Below are 17544 nucleotides of genomic sequence, written 5' to 3'. Positions count from 1 at the left end.
GGTGGGAGATCCAGGTAAAATTAAGTAGTTGCTGGACAAGCAAGGTGTTGTTTCTGACAAGTATTAAATATCTGGCTCTTTTCAAAGGATAGGAATTTGGGGCTTTTTTGTTAGTTGCAGGGGGATTTTTACCCTAAATGAGCTTGGATCAGGACATCCTTCAGGTGAAATGGATGGGAAAAAATGTTTGCATATGGTTAGTATTACATAGTAAGAGGCATTTTTTAAAGCAAGTAAACTATTTCATCTGAAATAAAGAGGTTAAGAATAGAAAGAAGCATGCGAAGGTTTCCCATTCATTTATCTTAGATGCAAAAAGCTATTTTAAGATTATATTTTAACAAAATCTTTGGGGAAGGGATTTCAGAGCAGTTGGATGAATAACAGATTAAAAAGCTGTAGTGTAAGTAGGTTGAGAAATCAAACAGCATAATATTGTGGAAAAAAATGACAACTCAGAAACCGTAAGGTTGTAATAGTATTTCCCGAGATTAAGCACAGAGATAAGGTCTGGCTAAAAAGAAGAAAAAGTTCTAACTCAGCCATTGAAGATAAGGATGCTAAAACGTGGAGTGGATGAAGAGATTGAAATTTGGTCAGGCTTGAAGATAAAAGCTGATCTTTTATCATGAGGACCTTTGTGGTGTTACACATATGTTGATCATAGAAACAAAGCAAGTATATACAATGGGAATGAACATAGAAAACTTATGTCCAAGAAGGGAAAAGTCCTTTTCAAGCTTCATGTACTCAAGATGTGGATAATTACCAGCTGAGATTGATTAGTAAAGTAATTAGACTGAGGGTGATAAGTAAAGTAAAAACTCTACTGGGATTATTTCCAATTAGCATGGTATGCTTATCTCAAACAGGCTCCTATTGTACGACTTAATCTCAGAGCAGAGATTGGAGTGTGATGTGGGGAGAATGCATTATAGTTTCCAGAGCTGTCTTTTACTGTTTTAATGTGGCAACAACATAGTCTTTGCTCAGGATATAAAATTCCATCAGAACTATCTGGTTTTGTTGTTTTCAGACTGAATTAATGTGTCTCTATATTGTGATTTTTTTGACTTGATAACTCCTTGCTGCGACAGTTTAAGCCTTGGGAAAAGGGTGTGTTACATGGTAGTAACCTGTTAACATTTTTAAATATTGTATGTATAAGAACTCATATAATTTGGAATTGTGAATTTTAGCTGGTTTCTACTCTATTTAAAAACTTGCAAGGCAGGAATCTGAGTCTCCAGTTAAACTAAGTCACCAAATCTTATATCTGATTGTGTTGCAAGTATTCTCTATTTACATACTTTTTTATTGGGGTGTATTTATGTTCAAGGTTATTAAGACTGCTCGTTTGATAGTGCTCACTTGTTGAATTTGTTGTTCTATGATCTAATATCTGTCAGGTATTAGCTGTGCCATAATGCTAGCATTTTCTTGCCATTATACAAAAATAAAAAATTTGGCATTTTCTTGCCATTATGCAACCCAAATTTTATTTCTTCAAGCATTATTCAGAAACACAAAATTCAAAGTTAACTCATTTTCTATACTTCAAAAGTAGGCAGAACTGTCAGGGCTTATTTTTTCAATGTATTAAAGAGTGCATTAACCACAGATTTTTAGGACTTCTAAATTCACTGTCACCTACTCTTCTTAAGGAATGTGTAATATTTGTAAGTTTACCTACATTTTCAGTTTTTGTTAGAACTCTGAGCAGAGTACAGTATTGGTTGTGGGAAGGGGGAGAATTCTACTTGTTAACAATTATATTCTCCTCTAAGATGTTGCTGACATTAGGCTTTTCTGTTTGTGAAATGTAGAAAAAATACATTTTAAAATAAAATATGTTCTTCTGAAAAAATGTTTTTCTTTGTATTTCAGTTTTTCTCTTTGAAGAAAAAACCTATTTTGATTGACTTAAAACATTTCTTGCCTTTCATTTCCTGTTCTCCTCAAAAACATTATTTTGCAGGACTTATTTAGAAGTTTCCTGCTTTTCTAAGGCTTAGAGCAATTGTTGTTTTTAAATTTTTCAAATGCATTTTACTACATTGTTTGGTGTCATGAGCACCCAAGGAATTGGACATTTTTTTGGTTTAATTTTTGCTACAACAGAGTACAGAAAAATGTGCTTCTGCATTGCATTAAAACATTTCAGCAGAACTAAAACAGAGAAATATAATGTATTATATAGTTTGTATTCAAATAAGTTCTAAAATCAAATATTACTTTAGAAGTTTTATTTTAATCTGACTCTTTTGGATTGCCTGAAACTGTGTAAAGGAATGTAATTTTATTAGTGTGTCATTTTCCTTACTACAAATATATCTCAGCCATTTGCTTGGCATAGGTTTCCGGACAATCTGTAGGAATAGGCCTCTGGAGATAATTTTATGAAAAAGAACGTGAATAAGATGAAATATGTGAAATATTAGTATTTAAAATTGGGAGGTTAAACATCAGTTTAGAGGGTAAATTATTGCTGCATGTTCTTTTCTTACTAAAATAATGAAGCCACTTAGTAAATCCAATTAACATCAATAGTAGTTACAAGATGCTTAGCAGTTTGAATCACAGAATTGATTTTATGCAGCTGTCAGTTGCATTATTGATATCAACAGTTGAGCTTAGAAAGAAAGAGAGAGAGGTAATCCTGTCCATTTTTTCTTTTGCTTGGGAATCTTTGCATTCATTTTCAGAAAGCTGAGAAAATTCTGTCCTGTGTAGCACCATGTGTAAACTTTGAATTATTAATGAGATGTTGATAGGTGAATCATGTGACCACAAGTAATTTTGTATTCCCCTATTTATACACTGGGCTTAAATTTGCTACTTAATGGTGAGTAGCATTTGAAGAGAATTTCTCCCTTATCTTAAAATTTCTAACCACCTTTCCAGCTATAGCCTCCTTTAATACTGTAATTTTTTTGCTATTGAATTTTGATTTAAATAACTTCATATGGATTTTCAGAGAAAAAATGAATGTTGCAGTTTTTCTATGTGAAAGTTACCAATTTCGTTCAAAGGGCTTCAGAAGAAAATATTTCAACAATCCAAAGCTCCACCAAAACAAAGAAAATAGCCTGAATTGAATTGTATGCCAAGTCACAGTAATTTATTCTGTATTACAACTGTTTTCAAAACCATGGTCCACTACAATATGTTTGTCTTTCTCTTTTTAATAAGAAATGTCATGCCTAAAACACATCAATTCTGTCTTAGGGGCAAACTAGCTTCAGGATTGAAATGCATTTTAGGCAGAGTCACTTCAAAAGTTGATGCAGTTTGACTCTGCAAATGTTTGCTTGGGTTTGTAAGTTTTATTTTTATTCCTGGTATTGATTATGGTTGATCATCATTTCTCCATTTTGTCGAAAATGCCTAAAATTCCACCTACTTTGAATTTATGGGGAGGTTAGGTTGATTAAGTCGAAGTAAATACTAAATCGGGATATACTTTGTGTTTACAGGCACTTGCAGACCAGTTTGAAAATACAAATACATCAGTATCTGAACGCATGAAGATTTTCTACTGTTGTCAGGTGCCTCCACATTGGGCCATACAGGTGTGAAACATTCCCACTTCAATCTTTACTTCAAAGTCTGTAGTGGTTATTTTTGATGCTGGATCACTCCAAAGTCAATGAGCGTGATGCGACTTTGAGTTGAAACTGTAGAAATAAAGACCTAACTTACACCAGGTGTTTCTGGAGGGAAGTCAAGTTCTACAATGCTTTGCTTTCAGATGTCTTGTTCTCACGTACACAGGAGTAACTGCTTGTTAGTGCAATTCTTTACTTTACTTTTTTTCCAGTACAAAGTAGACTAAAACTTGCGAGATTCAAACATATCTCCTATTAAAATAAACTCGCCCCCGTCTTTTAATACCTTTTATTACTGGTTTACTTATGCTACTGTTACTTGCTTCTTTCTTGTCTTTTGAATTTCACTTTGGGAAGTTGATTATGGTGAAGTCAGCCAGGTTAGGAGTCAGTGGTACAATGAAGAACTTGAGCTGAGAAAGCTTTTCTTTTGAGATAGACCCCTCTTTTACTAGTATTGACAGGATTTTTTATACCCATAACTACACTGTTCACCTTGATTTTCTAGAGCAGAACTAAACACTAAAGTCTTATCTGATGATGCTGTATTTAACAATCTTGAGAATATTGTTAACATTGCATACCTCCAAAGGTATTCATGTTGGTTTACTTTTAATGGTGTTTTACTCCTTTTTGATTTCTATTCTCAGTGCATGCTGTTTTAACCAATCATATCTTCTCTGAGCATTTTCAAGTTTTTCTACATAACCTTTCAGCAGGCACTTGCAATATAACCATCAAATATGGTTTTCATTTCCAGTCATCAGAGTGGCATTCAATCCAAGCCAATTTTCTAAGCCAAAGATAGAGATGCTAAAATAGGGATTTATAATGAAAGATGACTCAATCTTCTAGCCATAGTAATGAAGACACAGTGTATATATAAATTTTACCAAATACAACTGAGCAAGTTTAATTAAACATCAATGAGATTTAGACAATGGCAATTTTTTTTCCTAAGTGATTAATATCAACCTAATAAAGACGTTTTCAGAGTTTGTTACATAATTATATCAAAAGAGTTGTAGCCAGGTGTTAATTTTTTTACTACTAATCTATTCCTCTCTCGTAACTCTTTGGATTTGCAACAGGTATTGAACCCAGACCAATAAAGATAGGTTCATGACATATGTACAGAATTTCAGGGAGTCCATTCAGGATCACCAAGTCCACTGCATAGGTTAACTGTGGGATATCATACCACAAGTAACTGTCCATACAAAGAATGCTCCCATTTATTTTTGCAAACCTGTTTGTCTATCTGTCACACATAGTACATAAGTTGCCCTTCCTTCAAAGGTTAAAACCTATTTTCAGTTTTAATCATTTAAAAAATAAAGACCAAAGATGACTTTTCAAAGTCATCAAAACATGCCATGTTTGGTTTTGAACTGAAGACATTTATTTGCATTAGTACACTGAAATAATAGCTGAATTTGAAATAACAAAGAGGCTGACTGAACTGTGAGGAAAACTCGACTACGGTTTAGGGTGACCCTAAACTCAAATCCAATACTGATTTGGGTAAAAACCAGCACCCTTTGGCAGTGGCTGTTTGGGACAGTGATTTCTCACAGCTACTGAACAGAATTGTATCAGAGCCTTTCTCTCCATCTTTGTTTCTCCATGGCTGCAGATTACTGTGACAGAGCATTGCTAGAAGGGGCTTTAATTCCCTTCTTTGGGCTCTGTTTCCCACTTGGCATTCCCAACATCCTGCTGCAGCTGTTCTCCAACTGCATGGGCCTCATTTAAGGGCTGGAAGTTCATTTCTATCAATTCATTCTTGCCATGTCCCTTTCTATTTGTGTATTATATTGTTAAATTGTTCAAAGCACAACAGTTTTTATTGAGTTGGGGGGATGTTTTGAGTTATATACACTGTTTGAGGCTCCAACCTGAAATTTCATGAGAATAATTCCGTATTACCTTTTCCTGTTGATGTCAGAAATGCCTGTAACATCTTTTTAAATTGTAGACATTATTTGCTACCTTCAGTTACCTGGAATTTCTTATCTTTCCAGCGTCAGCTTGCGAACTTACTCTTCGAGCTGGGATGCACCAGCTCTGCCTTACAAATATTTGAGGAGCTGGAAATGTGGGAAGATGCAGTAATCTGCTATGAAAGAGCAGGACAACATGGAAAGGTAAGAAAAATGTTTCATACAGCTGACATCCCATCTTGAAATAGCATTTGAAAGGGGAAGGATTGACTGGCTTTGGCTGGGAAATCACTAATGACAGCCACTTCTACAGGGGTATCATCACAGGAAAATCTGCTTAGGAAAAATGGACACATGTCATAAGAGCTTGTCATAAGCCATGAATGCTAAAAAAATGGACTTGGAGTAATAGCCACATGAAATAGAAGTTGGTAAATAAGAAGCCACTTGAGATGCAAGAAGATTGTGATAGTGATCCTTGAAAATATTCAAGGATAATTAAATTAACTACTATGGATAGACAGTAATGTGGGCTTTTCAAGGAAACTGTAGCAGTCATTCATGATGGAGTCTTGAAACTGTCTGGAGGGGATATTAATTTTCTTTCCCGCTTGATTTCAAGCTGTCAGCTGTAGATTTAAAAAATACTTTAAATAGAGTAACATCAGTGTTTGATGTATTTAATTACTTAATTTAACATATTCAAATTACAGAATCAAACACTTGAGACAAGAAGTGGTGTAAGATTAAAAGGCTTTACTTGTTAAGTCTCTGTTGATGTTTTCCTGAACTTCTCCATCATTTCTTTAGCACTGTGTGTGATCAGCTCCAAAGACAGTTAAAAGCCATCACCTAACTGCGTATCAGTGACATAACTGTTTAAAATTAAAATTAAAACTGTTTAAAATTGCTCGTAACAGGCTATATTAGCCTTCCTATTGTTGATTATTTTGCTTTGGTAGGAAGATTTTAGAAAATTATACCTGGGAGCAATGCCTACTTATGTGTAACTTTAGTTGTGTTCTCCTTCTGATGCAAACTCTTACATAGACTGTAGCAGGAACTTTTGCTATCAAGCAGTGTTTTCAGAATTTATATAAATATTCAGAAATATTCAATTTCAGATGAAAATACAGTTTCTTCTTCCCTTCCTTTCTCTCTGTTTGGTATATGGTATTAAATGGTATGAATGTACATGTGCCTTTATGATACCGCAAGCACAAAGACTATGCTCTAACATAATTTAAGCTTAATGAATAGAGATATATAGTTTCAATTGATAGAAAAGAAGCAGAATGCCTTGTACTTACATGTTTTTTTCTAATTGTCATGCACCAAAGCCTAGATTTTGTTCATTATAAACTGACAGATATGTCTTACTGGCAAATTCTGTGCCACATTATGCATGCCTTGGGGATAGCATGCTAATATCACAATCTTCTCAGTACAGTGGAGAAATAGAGGTCAGTATTTTCCATTTCCTGGAAATGCATTCTGTCCTAGTTACATTCACAAACTGCCCTTAGGGAGTTATGAAAATGGCACTCGGAGAATAGGACAGGATATCTGACACAGGAAACTGCTTAAAAATGCTTTCAGAGTGAGGGATTGTGCTGTGCTTTGAAAAACAGAAAATGCTGTGTAAGTATGAAATAACAGTATTGCTGGAAAAAAGCTAGCTTTGGATCAAAAAAGACAGAAGATTAGAAACATGTAGCTGTGCACCAAGAAGAATGAGTATCTGTGCTCTTTAAAGTGTTCAGAGTATGAATTGCTTATATTTACCAAAAGTGTTTTGATGTCTTTAAACCTGGTAGTTATTTTTGTAGAAACGCACAAAAATCTACTGGAGTAGTATGTTGGCCACTAGATGTACAGGTCATTAATTTGCTTAGCATTTATCTGTACAAAAGAACAAACTCTTTTTAATAAACTTCTGTATGTTCTTCATTCACAAATGCTTTTATATAGAAAACCTGAATTTAAATCCTGAAAAATCTGATGGAAGTGCTAAATATCAGCAATACCAATGTGATGAGTACTTACACATCAAAGTAATACCTTCTTTCCTCCTATTTTGGAATGATCTGCTTATAAAGAAACAGAGCATTAGATAAGGCCATGTGAAGCTCCACATTTTGCTGTTAGAAAAAACATAATTCATTTGGTTATAACAGGGCCATGTAGCGGTACAGACTTGGCAGAGTAAGATGTCACTAATATTTAGCAAACTTTTTTGAGGATTTGTTACTGTTACTAGATATGGCTCTATATTAATTTGTTTTATAACCTAAACAAGAGTAGTAGGAACTAATATTATAACATGAGTCAACAGAAGAGTAATAGAGTGCCAAGCAATGAGCAAAATGGCACAGAGCAAGGACAAAAATCTGTTATAAAGCCTGAATGCATAGTATATTGATAGTTACTGTTGCTTTCTCACTGAAGTATTTTACTCATTGTATTTCATCAACAGACTTGTTGCAAAAGGAGACATCTTCATGCGTGTAGTGAGAACTGGTGTTGAAAAGTGCCCCTCTCCCTTTTAACTGTGAGAGGGACACAGATCTCAAGAGTACTATTGACATTGGACAACTCTGTTGAAGGTGTAAGAGGTCTCTTCCACCTAAAAATGGTACTATTTCCCTGCTAAAAGGAAAGAAAGGGTGAGCCAGAAATGTGACTTATCAGTTCATCCACTTGAAGTGAGGCCTTTCTCTCTAGCAAGAACTCTGTAACATGGTAGCTGCTCACCTCTGATAGATGAGGGAGATCTGCCATTTGGTATCAAATGGATATTCCATCTTACAACAGCCTGTTTTCAGCCCTATCTCCATTCCATCATCTCATGAGAGTATACAGCATGATACAGAGTCTGGTTTTAGAACAGCATACCCCAGCAAATCACATTCTGTGGGGTTATTTTTCTTGTCTTGCATGATACAGATACCTCAAAACATTTGAGCGAGGAAACAATTATGGCAAGATCTCAAAAGCCCACATTTAAAGTCAGGCATGGCTTCCCAGATGTTAAGCAGTACTACACTGATTAGTGCATGAGCTCATTCAAGAACTTGATTAATTTCCACTATATATAGTAACAGTCATAGAAGGCAGATAAGCACTCCTATATGTGGTTACAAAGCTAAGAAAGAGGAGTAAATATCTCTCCCAAGGTCTTGCATGAAATTACAGGGAAGATGAAATGAGAACTAAAGAGCTTTCCTTTTCTCTCACTGCCTTTTTCCATGCTCCTCTGTTCTGCTTCTTCATGCTACTTCTCTGTTAGCCAAGCAAATTATGTGCAAGCAGAAAACTGAAGACTTTTTAGGAAATACTTTGAACTAGCAAAGGAATAAATTGTGAAATAATAGAACTGGTAGATCAGTGAAAAGTGAGGCTCATAGGGTCTTTTAAGAAATATATAAAATAAAAACATGGGAATGCATGGATGGCATGGAAGTTTAGGACTGGGAAGCCAGACGCAGGATGAATCTTGACCTTGGTGTCCAGGTGTCTGTGTAGTGAGGAATGAAAAGGCACCACCTTTTGCCTCTCTTTACTGATTGAAGATTTTTGTGATGTTTGTTGTTGTGTGTTGCCTGTTTAATTCCTGTACTACCATAGTATTTCAGAAGGCAGGATAAGAGCCTAAATCTTTCATGTGTTTAAATTAACTGACTTTTGAGGTGAGTATTGAATTCCATCTGCTCTGATACAGACTGTGCTGTGAAGAAGCAGTGTTGTTATAAATGCACCTGATTCAGTCAGTGAGGGTTATACAGCTTCTTTTATTTTTAACTTATATTTTAATTGATAATTTACATATCAAGTCATATTCAGTTCAGTTACAACTTTAATTATGAACATGCTTATTAATAATTAGTATCCATTTAATGAATAAATCTCTAGTGGCTGTATTTATTTTATGTGTATTACGCGCACTGTGTGAAAAATGTTTCTTGATAGTATTTGTTCTTAAAGAAAGATTTGTTTTTGCAGAACCAGGGTTCTTAGCAGATTAAATGTGATTTTTTGAAAACATTTTGCCACTAAGTTAGGAGAAAGGATTTTTCTTTCTCCACCACCCCTCCCCTCCAAATCCTAGGCAAAATGAGAAATCCCATTTTAGAGCGTTATCTGGTATAGAAGGCAAATATTTTAATAACACAGGGGTTTTCTTTTTGTTTGATCTTTGTACTAGCCTTTAAAGATGTAAGTAATAAGAATGTTTGCAACATGCCAGAGAGGTGATCAGATAGCTAATCAGATGAAGAAAAAGTCAGACTTCTGCTTACTTAATTCTGTTTTATCTGTGTGCTGAAGTATTTATGTTGGCAATGAATTATTGCAGGCTTAGACCAGAGCATGATGTTTCTTATGCTCTTAAATGTGAAATACCATTAGTGAATGGTTTTCTCTCTAGTCTAGGCATTGCCACAGGATAGCACTCTGAGCTTGGGTGTGCCCTGCAGAGGAAGTGGTGAAGAAGCAGCTTGCAATGCACTTTTCACCTTGTATCTCCTTATACAGCAACATTTCAATTTTGTTTCTTTATCTCAAGGGGAAAAAAACCCACCTTATCTTTTGGTGTCTGATGTGGTTACTGCAAAAATGAAGCATTCAGCTGTCTTTGCTCTAGAAGAGAAAAATCTCCTTTAATGTCTGTTATTAATATGTTATAGCAACTAATGGAGGCAGTTAAGGGGAAATAAACTACAATTTAACCAAGTCCCTGGAAGCCAAGCTGAATGGGGCTTTGATTAACCTGGTCTCATGGAAAGTGTCCCTGCTCTTGGCAAGGGGCTGGAATTAGATGATATTCAAATTCCCTTCCAAACTAAACCATTCTGTGATTCTGTAAGTACAGTCTTCTATTTAGGCAAGGTTTTTCTACTGCTTTGGCTGGGCTAATTCTAGATGTTAAATAATAGTTTCTTTGGCATTTTTTAGAGAACTGTTCTATAGGCTCTCAGAAACACTTGCCATCAAGTTATTTTCCTAATATTTAGCCACCAAGTTTCTTCTTAATGGGATTCTATTTTTGCTGATTTTAAGCTTTAATTAGAAATCAAACCCTTCTTCACACTTGTGCACTTCAAATATTTGTGGACTGTCCTGTTAATTTGCAAAAGTAATAGTAAGAATGAGATGCTAAAATTGCTATGCATTAAATATTTCAAAACAAGGTAAAACAGCCGTTTTTCTAAAAGTTTTTTTCAGATAGCTTTTATGAATTTTACTGTTTGGAATACAAGACTCTGCTTCTCTAAAGATCACCTAAAAGTTGAAAAAAGCAACTCTTACACAAGAAAAACAGTAATAATTTAGGTGCAGAGATGATGTCAGGTTTCCTTTTAGGTAAACAAGCTATAATAGAATTACTGGAGTTACAATGTTCAACTTTAATTCTGTGGCAGACTGTGTTGGATCTTTCTTGATTTAGGTGGTTCAAGTAGATCTTTTCTAGGAGAAAAATTGTACTGATTTGAATTGTGTATGTTCCTTTTTTACAGTGGGGGACTGAGGTAACAGTTCAATCTGAACAACAGATCATTTGTCTAGATGTATATTTATCTTCTAAAAAGGCCACAGAAAGCAGACTATCTCTTGTTTGAAAGATAAACAATAATTTTACTGTTAGAGCAAAGATAGTGGCCCTGAGAAAAATAGCTTTTGAAAGTCAGTTACAGCCCATAATAGACATCTGGGAGACACAGCTTATGTCTTCTTTTTCATAAAGCTGTATATATTCTGAATATTTCATGCATTTAGATAAATTTATAATTTCTGTATCTTCTGTAAAAGCATTGCATTTACACAACCAACAGTATGAAAGTTGATTTGTCTTGAGACAGAATGGAAATCAATGTTTTCAGAAAAGAGTAATTAGAGAAAAGAGAACGAGAGTTGTTGTAAGAGTATTTACCAGGACACATAAAGATGAATAAAGTTCTAGGATTGCAGATACCTTAATGGTACTGATACTGCATTGCTGTGAATTAGGTGTAGGTTTGATGTCCAGGACTGATGTTTGTTCTTGAGACAGAATACATACCCAAGATGTAAAGAAAGGAGTAGGGTGCTTTTTGTTTTTACAGTTTAATTTTCTTTGGTGTGTTAAACCAAAAGCTACCATATTATGTTGAAGTATTTTTTAACATCAGTTTGGAACCAGATTCTTTCTAGACTTTATCTTTGAGGCTGTGTTGGATGAAGATACCATTTCCTCACTAGCTCTACTTCTTAATCTTGAGCTGATGATTGCAAGGTGCTAAAGCAGTGTTTTTTCAGGTAGGGCATTAACTGAAAATAAATAGTCTCGTGCGTTAATTTCTCTTTGCTCTTTAACAGGCGGAAGAAATACTCAGGCGGGAGTTAGAGAAGAAAGAAACACCAGGATTATACTGTTTGCTTGGTGATGTTCTTAAAGACCACCAGTATTATGACAAGGCCTGGGAGCTTTCCAGGCACCGCAGCGCCCGTGCCCAGCGCTCCAAAGGCCTCCTCCATCTCCGCAACCGGGAATTCAGGGAATGTGTGGAGTGCTTTGAACGTTCAGTACAGATCAACCCTATGCAGGTTGGGAAATTACACTCATATGGCTTTGGTTTTAGTTCATGTGTTCAGTTTTGAATGATGACACTCTTTTAAAACACAGTTCTGGGCACAGTTGTTAAAATAACAATTCATTACTATTCTTAGCAAAATTTTCACCATGTACTTGGAAGACTGGCTAAAAATGGCAGTATGAAGTGAAGATATCCATTTCTATCCAGGTCTTTGCATGCAGCTAAATCTTTGCCTGTAGAGCTCTTTCAAAGAAATTTCAAAGAGATGAAGCCACTGCAAATTAATAATTACCATCAAATAAATTATGAACAAGGTATTAAGAAAAACAGTTACAAGAAGAATTTTAATGAAAGCATCCCTTTGCCCCTGTCTGAATTTGCCCTGGGTTTGAGTTACAAACTCTGATGTCTGTATTTCACAAAAATGTTTTTCAAGTGTTCTGGTCTGTCTTGTTCTGGAGTCACTGAGAAGCACTGTGTTACACTTGTGATGACAGGAGCTTCTATTACAACAATGCATCAAAACTGAAACCACAGTGAAAAGAGTTCTCTTGATGAGGCTGATCTTTGCAAGCTATTCTGCACACAACTTTTGTAATCGTATTTCAGTTTCTCAGCCACTAGATCCCATCCCAATAAGGCTCACCCTGTGGAAGGTCTTCAGAAGTTAAGAAAGCTTTGTGGCTGTTTATGTATATAAATTGTGCTCCTCATAGCCATTTCTGTATCCATGAAAAAGCAGGGTATTCCTCTTTCTTGCACCCCAAAGAACACTGCTGAAGCTGCTGTTTGAAGTTCCATGTGACTAACTGAATTTTTGCTTTAGAAAAATTTTAAAGGTCTCAAGCCTTTCAAGTAGTTTTCATGAAGCTTTTTCTGTATTTTGCTGATGTATTGTATTCCAATGAATCAGACTCCTATTCTTATTCAAATGAACTCCAGATAACTTATAAACATCTTTAGAATGGAAAACAAAATGACCAAAAATGCCAGCGAAATATATATTACTCAGATAGGAATCTTATTTAAATCAAGAGGACTTCCAGATAATAAAGGGCTTCAGAAGACAGCCTACACGGCTCAAAACTGAGAATTATTCTGCTGAAATGCTTTTTTATTTTGTATCCTATCCAAAGGAAGCTTAGAATGAAAGGAAATCCAAGAAAAATAGGCCAGTCCATATAGGAAAGTGAACATTTCCTCCTCTTGTTGCTTAGGAGGCTCTTTTTATGATTCAGTTGAATTGTTTCAAACAAACAGATTGAGCAGCTAGATAATGCAGATTGACATAACTGTCTTCTAAATTCTGTCTGTATTCTGTGACTACAGAAATTAATTGTTTCCTATTCCAGGGCATCTTGTGGTTGAAAAGCAGAGTGGGAATTTATTCTAAATGCAAGGACTTTAACACAAGGAAAATATTAATGAAATAATTGATTAACTTGTTCCCAGAATTGTGAATAATTTATCAGGGAAACAAAGTTTCCCTGTTACAAAGAAATTCTAATTTTTCTGTGGTTATTAGAAACCTTTCTGAAGGAAGAGATTTTTAGACTGCGTCGAGTGATTCCCCAATATATGTAATGAAGAAAATAATTCTCTCTCAACCCTCTTTTAATCTTGTGTACTTTTTAGCAAACCATTCAAGTGTGGTTTCGATCCTTGAGGTAGGTGTTTGCTGTATAAGCCAAACACTCTATCAGTCTTTGGGGAATCCACAAAGAAACAAAAGCCTTGCAGTTCAAATATACCTTAAACTCGTGTTCATTAGCACTGCTGCTCACAGAATTATTTGTAGTGCACGTCCGTGGATGACAGATCTCTCCTACTTTCACTAGGAGAATCTTGCTCATTGGCAGACAATTCCAGAGGTCAAAGAGCTCACAGAGTCAGTTCTCCAGTGGTGAAAGTCTGCATAAGTTCAGAAGTGAGACTGTGCTGCTGTTGCTCATTAGATTTGTAAGATGTGTGGTGACTGTTTTTCCTCTCACCCTTTACAGAAGCACTGTTTAACTTGTATCCTGAGCTATAAAGTTGCAACTAACCTTCAGTTTCATACTTGATTGCTCCTGTCTCTGCCCCCACTTTTCCTGTCCAGAAAGTTACTGACCTAGAAAGATGATAAAGGGGAGTTCATGAGATAGCAGCCATGTGGACTTTTGGAAACTTGGTGGACAAAAGAGCCTTAAAAAATTATATTGACTAAATGTTTATTTACTATTAATGTGGCCATCTGAAATTAGAGAGGCAGAGTTTTCTCTTCATGTGTCATTTCTTCCTTGATTGATGAGTTTATGGATCATGAAAGTGATATGTTGACTGTACTGAAAAGTAGGTTTTCGTGTTTGCCCAGGCCAGATGCAGTTGCCAGTTCTATCTTCACCTATTTATCCACCTGCTCCAGGGTTGGGCCATCCACTTACACCCTCATGAGCAAAAGGACATCTTTATTGTCAAGTTTGTTCTGTTCTTTTCTCAGTATCATGAATATTGTCCACCAGTGGCTGCTGGGTCAGACAAAGATCTATGTCATGTGTGTGTATTCTGGGATCTAAGCTTTCAAGCAGATTTTATAATTTATACAGAAATTTTATAGCAGTTAAGTCAGGAGCAGATATAAGTTGGGTATCAGAGACAGGAAAATGAGTTTGAAGTGGAGAGCATTGTAAAAATGTTTGCTTCAGTTTGCAGTTAGTCTGTAGAGGTAAAAGCTCCTTGCATATGAACTCAACAGCATTATCTTCAACCCTGTAAAATCCCTGATTTAAAAAAAAAAATTAAGGTAATGTTTTTGTGTTTAAATATTTGTTATGATTTCGTAAGGAGAACCTGTGTTATCAGAGTTAGTTGCTTCAGAACTAGTACCCAAAACGCAAGAGAATATAAACATTAAACAGACACCTCAAGAAGTAATATGGTTTTGTGCAATACAGAGTTAATGTAGCCTGTTTTTTCATCTTCCGCTTTCCCACCTCTTTCCTTCTCAAAATACTTCCCAAGAAAACCTTTTTTTTTTTTTCAACATTGGCTTATAGAATGGAGAAATGGCTGAATTTGTTGCAGCAGGGTAGTAGTACCTGGAATGATTTTGCAGCACCTTATAAAATGTCCTGTTTTGTTTTGACTGCATGCATTTAAAAAGCATAATGCTGTCAGAAAATATTCTGTTAGTGTACTTAGGATTTAATAATTTTCTGAACTACAGAACTTTTATAAAAGGTAATACTAGTAAACTTGCAGCTCTTTGAGAATTAACCATGTAGTAGATCAGGAACTTGCTGTTGAGGTGCTATGAAAATTTATTTTGCTGTAATTTTTGCTGTTATCTGATACTATTTAGAGTAGAACAGACTATTTCAGTTGAAAGGGACTTAAAATGATCACCTGGTCCAACTGCCTGACTAATTCAGGTCTGACCAAGTAAAGCAAATTTTTAAGAGCGTTGCCCACATGCCTATTAAACACTTGACAGCCTTGGGGTATCAACCACCTCCAGGAAGATTTGTTCCAGTGTCTGACCACCGTCTAGGTAAAGAAATGCTTCCTAATGTCCGCTCTAAACCTCCCCTGGTGCAGCTTTGTACCATTCCCACACATTGTACTGCTGGGCAGCAGTTCTGTGTGAGTCAGCAGTGACTGGAAATGCAAATCCTGGGATGCATCACACACAATACAACCAGTAGATCAAAAGGGGGGATTAACCTGCTGTCTGCAGTTATCACCTTGAGCAGTGTGTGCAGTTCTGGGCCCCACAATTTAAGAAGGATGTGAAGGTCCTTGAAAGCATCCAAAGGAGGTCTACAAAGCTGGAAAAAGGGCTGACTGGAAGGAACATCCTGAGAAGAGCAGGCTTGTCTAATTTGGAGAAAAGGAAGTTGAGACATGACCTCATTGTTCCCTACAGCTCCCTGTGAAGGGGGAATGGGGAAGGGAGGTTCTGAGCTCTCCTCCCTGGTTGAATCTGTATTGATGAGAGGTATTTGGTTGTAACAACTAAAGAATTTAAATACACAATTACTGAACTGGTAAAGTTCCATTCTCTGTGCAAGGCATTATTTAAGTACATTTCTATCTCTAAACATTGCAATAGAAACTTGAGAAGGTCCATATTCTGACAAGTAGAAAGAACTGTAATTTTGAACTGTTCCTGTTTGGTCATTTGAGATGATTTTTGTAAAATGTGATTACCTTGAAAAACATTTCCTAGTGTTTAATGTTTGATCTAATTGTAATAGTATAAAGTGGATGTAGATTTTTCACAAATGAAAGCAAAATATGCAAACCTCTAAATAGCTATCACTTTGTTCTGTAGATGAAAATGGACTGTTAAAGACCTCTTCATAAATAGTTAAGTGGTCTTCATGCAGTCAGCACCTTTGTTTATCCATGTTTATTAAAACTTTGAACCTAAAGTTTTTCACTAATCAGCATACATGATATTATTTTTACCAGTACAATACTATTATAGCTGAAGACAGGTAAAAATCAGCAGGAGTTGTGTGTTTGTTCATCCAGGCCAAATTATTTCTTTTTGCTGAATTATCCATGTATATAGGTAACCATTAATTTTTTCTCTCCAGCTAGGTGTATGGTTTTCCTTGGGCTGTGCATACATTGCTTTAGAAGGCTACGAAGGTGCTGCCAAAGCATTTCAGCGCTGTGTGACATTGGAACCAGATGTATGTACTTTTGAACAAACGATTCAGATGGCTTATCTAAAAGCAGCAAGGTTGTTTTCATTATAAACAAGCAAAGCAGTAATGAAAAACTTGTTTAAACCTTAGCCCTTTGAGTAAATTAAGCTCGTTCATGAAAGATACATTTTTGTCATAAGGCATCATAAAAATCCTTATCAATAAGTCCTTACCCCAGTACTTAACTTTGTCCAAGTATGAGTGTGTGAATGTTAAAATATATTTGAAAAATTCCTTCATGCTTGCACGCATTGCTAAAACAGACAAAAGGGAATGACTAAATTGTGAGGATAGCTAAAAAGAGATAAAAATTATGTTAAAATATTTAGTCCTCTAAGTAATCAAATTCTCCTGAAAAAAAACAAGTGAAGTTTGTGTATGAGAAGTAAATTTGTAACTGTATATTTCAGGAGCACAGGGAGAATGAAGCTTAGCCATTTTTTCAGGATGCAAGGCATGCATGTGTACAATACTGTCCTTTGATTGTGCATGGAGACAGTGAAGGTGCTAGCTGAATTTCCTGAGGAATACACTGACAGTACTTTTGCCAGAAGGCCTGACTGTTAGCTTGTTGCTTGCTTAGAGCTAATGCCATCTACTCAGTAGAAACTGTTGTTATTCATTCTTTTCTCTTGGAAAAAATAATGAGAAAGCAATGAGAGGTGACAGAGTATTCTCTTTTCTTTATTATAAAATGCAATAACTTCCTTAGGGGAAAAAATGAACC

General features: G+C 35.6%; 1 protein-coding gene across 2 annotated transcripts in view; it reads left to right on the top strand.

The window, feature by feature from the left end:
- Window positions 1–17544, top strand: part of TTC27 (tetratricopeptide repeat domain 27) — a 115191-nt gene that overhangs the window by 78184 nt on the left and 19463 nt on the right. For both annotated transcript variants that reach the window (XM_058836490.1, XM_058836491.1), the window contains 4 exons: window positions 3477–3572; window positions 5633–5755; window positions 11906–12133; window positions 16704–16802. In XM_058836490.1, coding sequence (XP_058692473.1) covers window positions 3477–3572; window positions 5633–5755; window positions 11906–12133; window positions 16704–16802 — 546 coding nt within the window. The remainder of the gene's footprint in view (window positions 1–3476; window positions 3573–5632; window positions 5756–11905; window positions 12134–16703; window positions 16803–17544) is intronic.

This window comes from Poecile atricapillus, chromosome 3 (genome assembly GCF_030490865.1).
Source record: "Poecile atricapillus isolate bPoeAtr1 chromosome 3, bPoeAtr1.hap1, whole genome shotgun sequence".
Classification (NCBI taxonomy): domain Eukaryota; kingdom Metazoa; phylum Chordata; class Aves; order Passeriformes; family Paridae; genus Poecile; species Poecile atricapillus.
The sequence above is the reverse complement of the archived record's forward strand: the minus strand, read 5'-3'. Positions and strand labels throughout refer to the sequence as shown.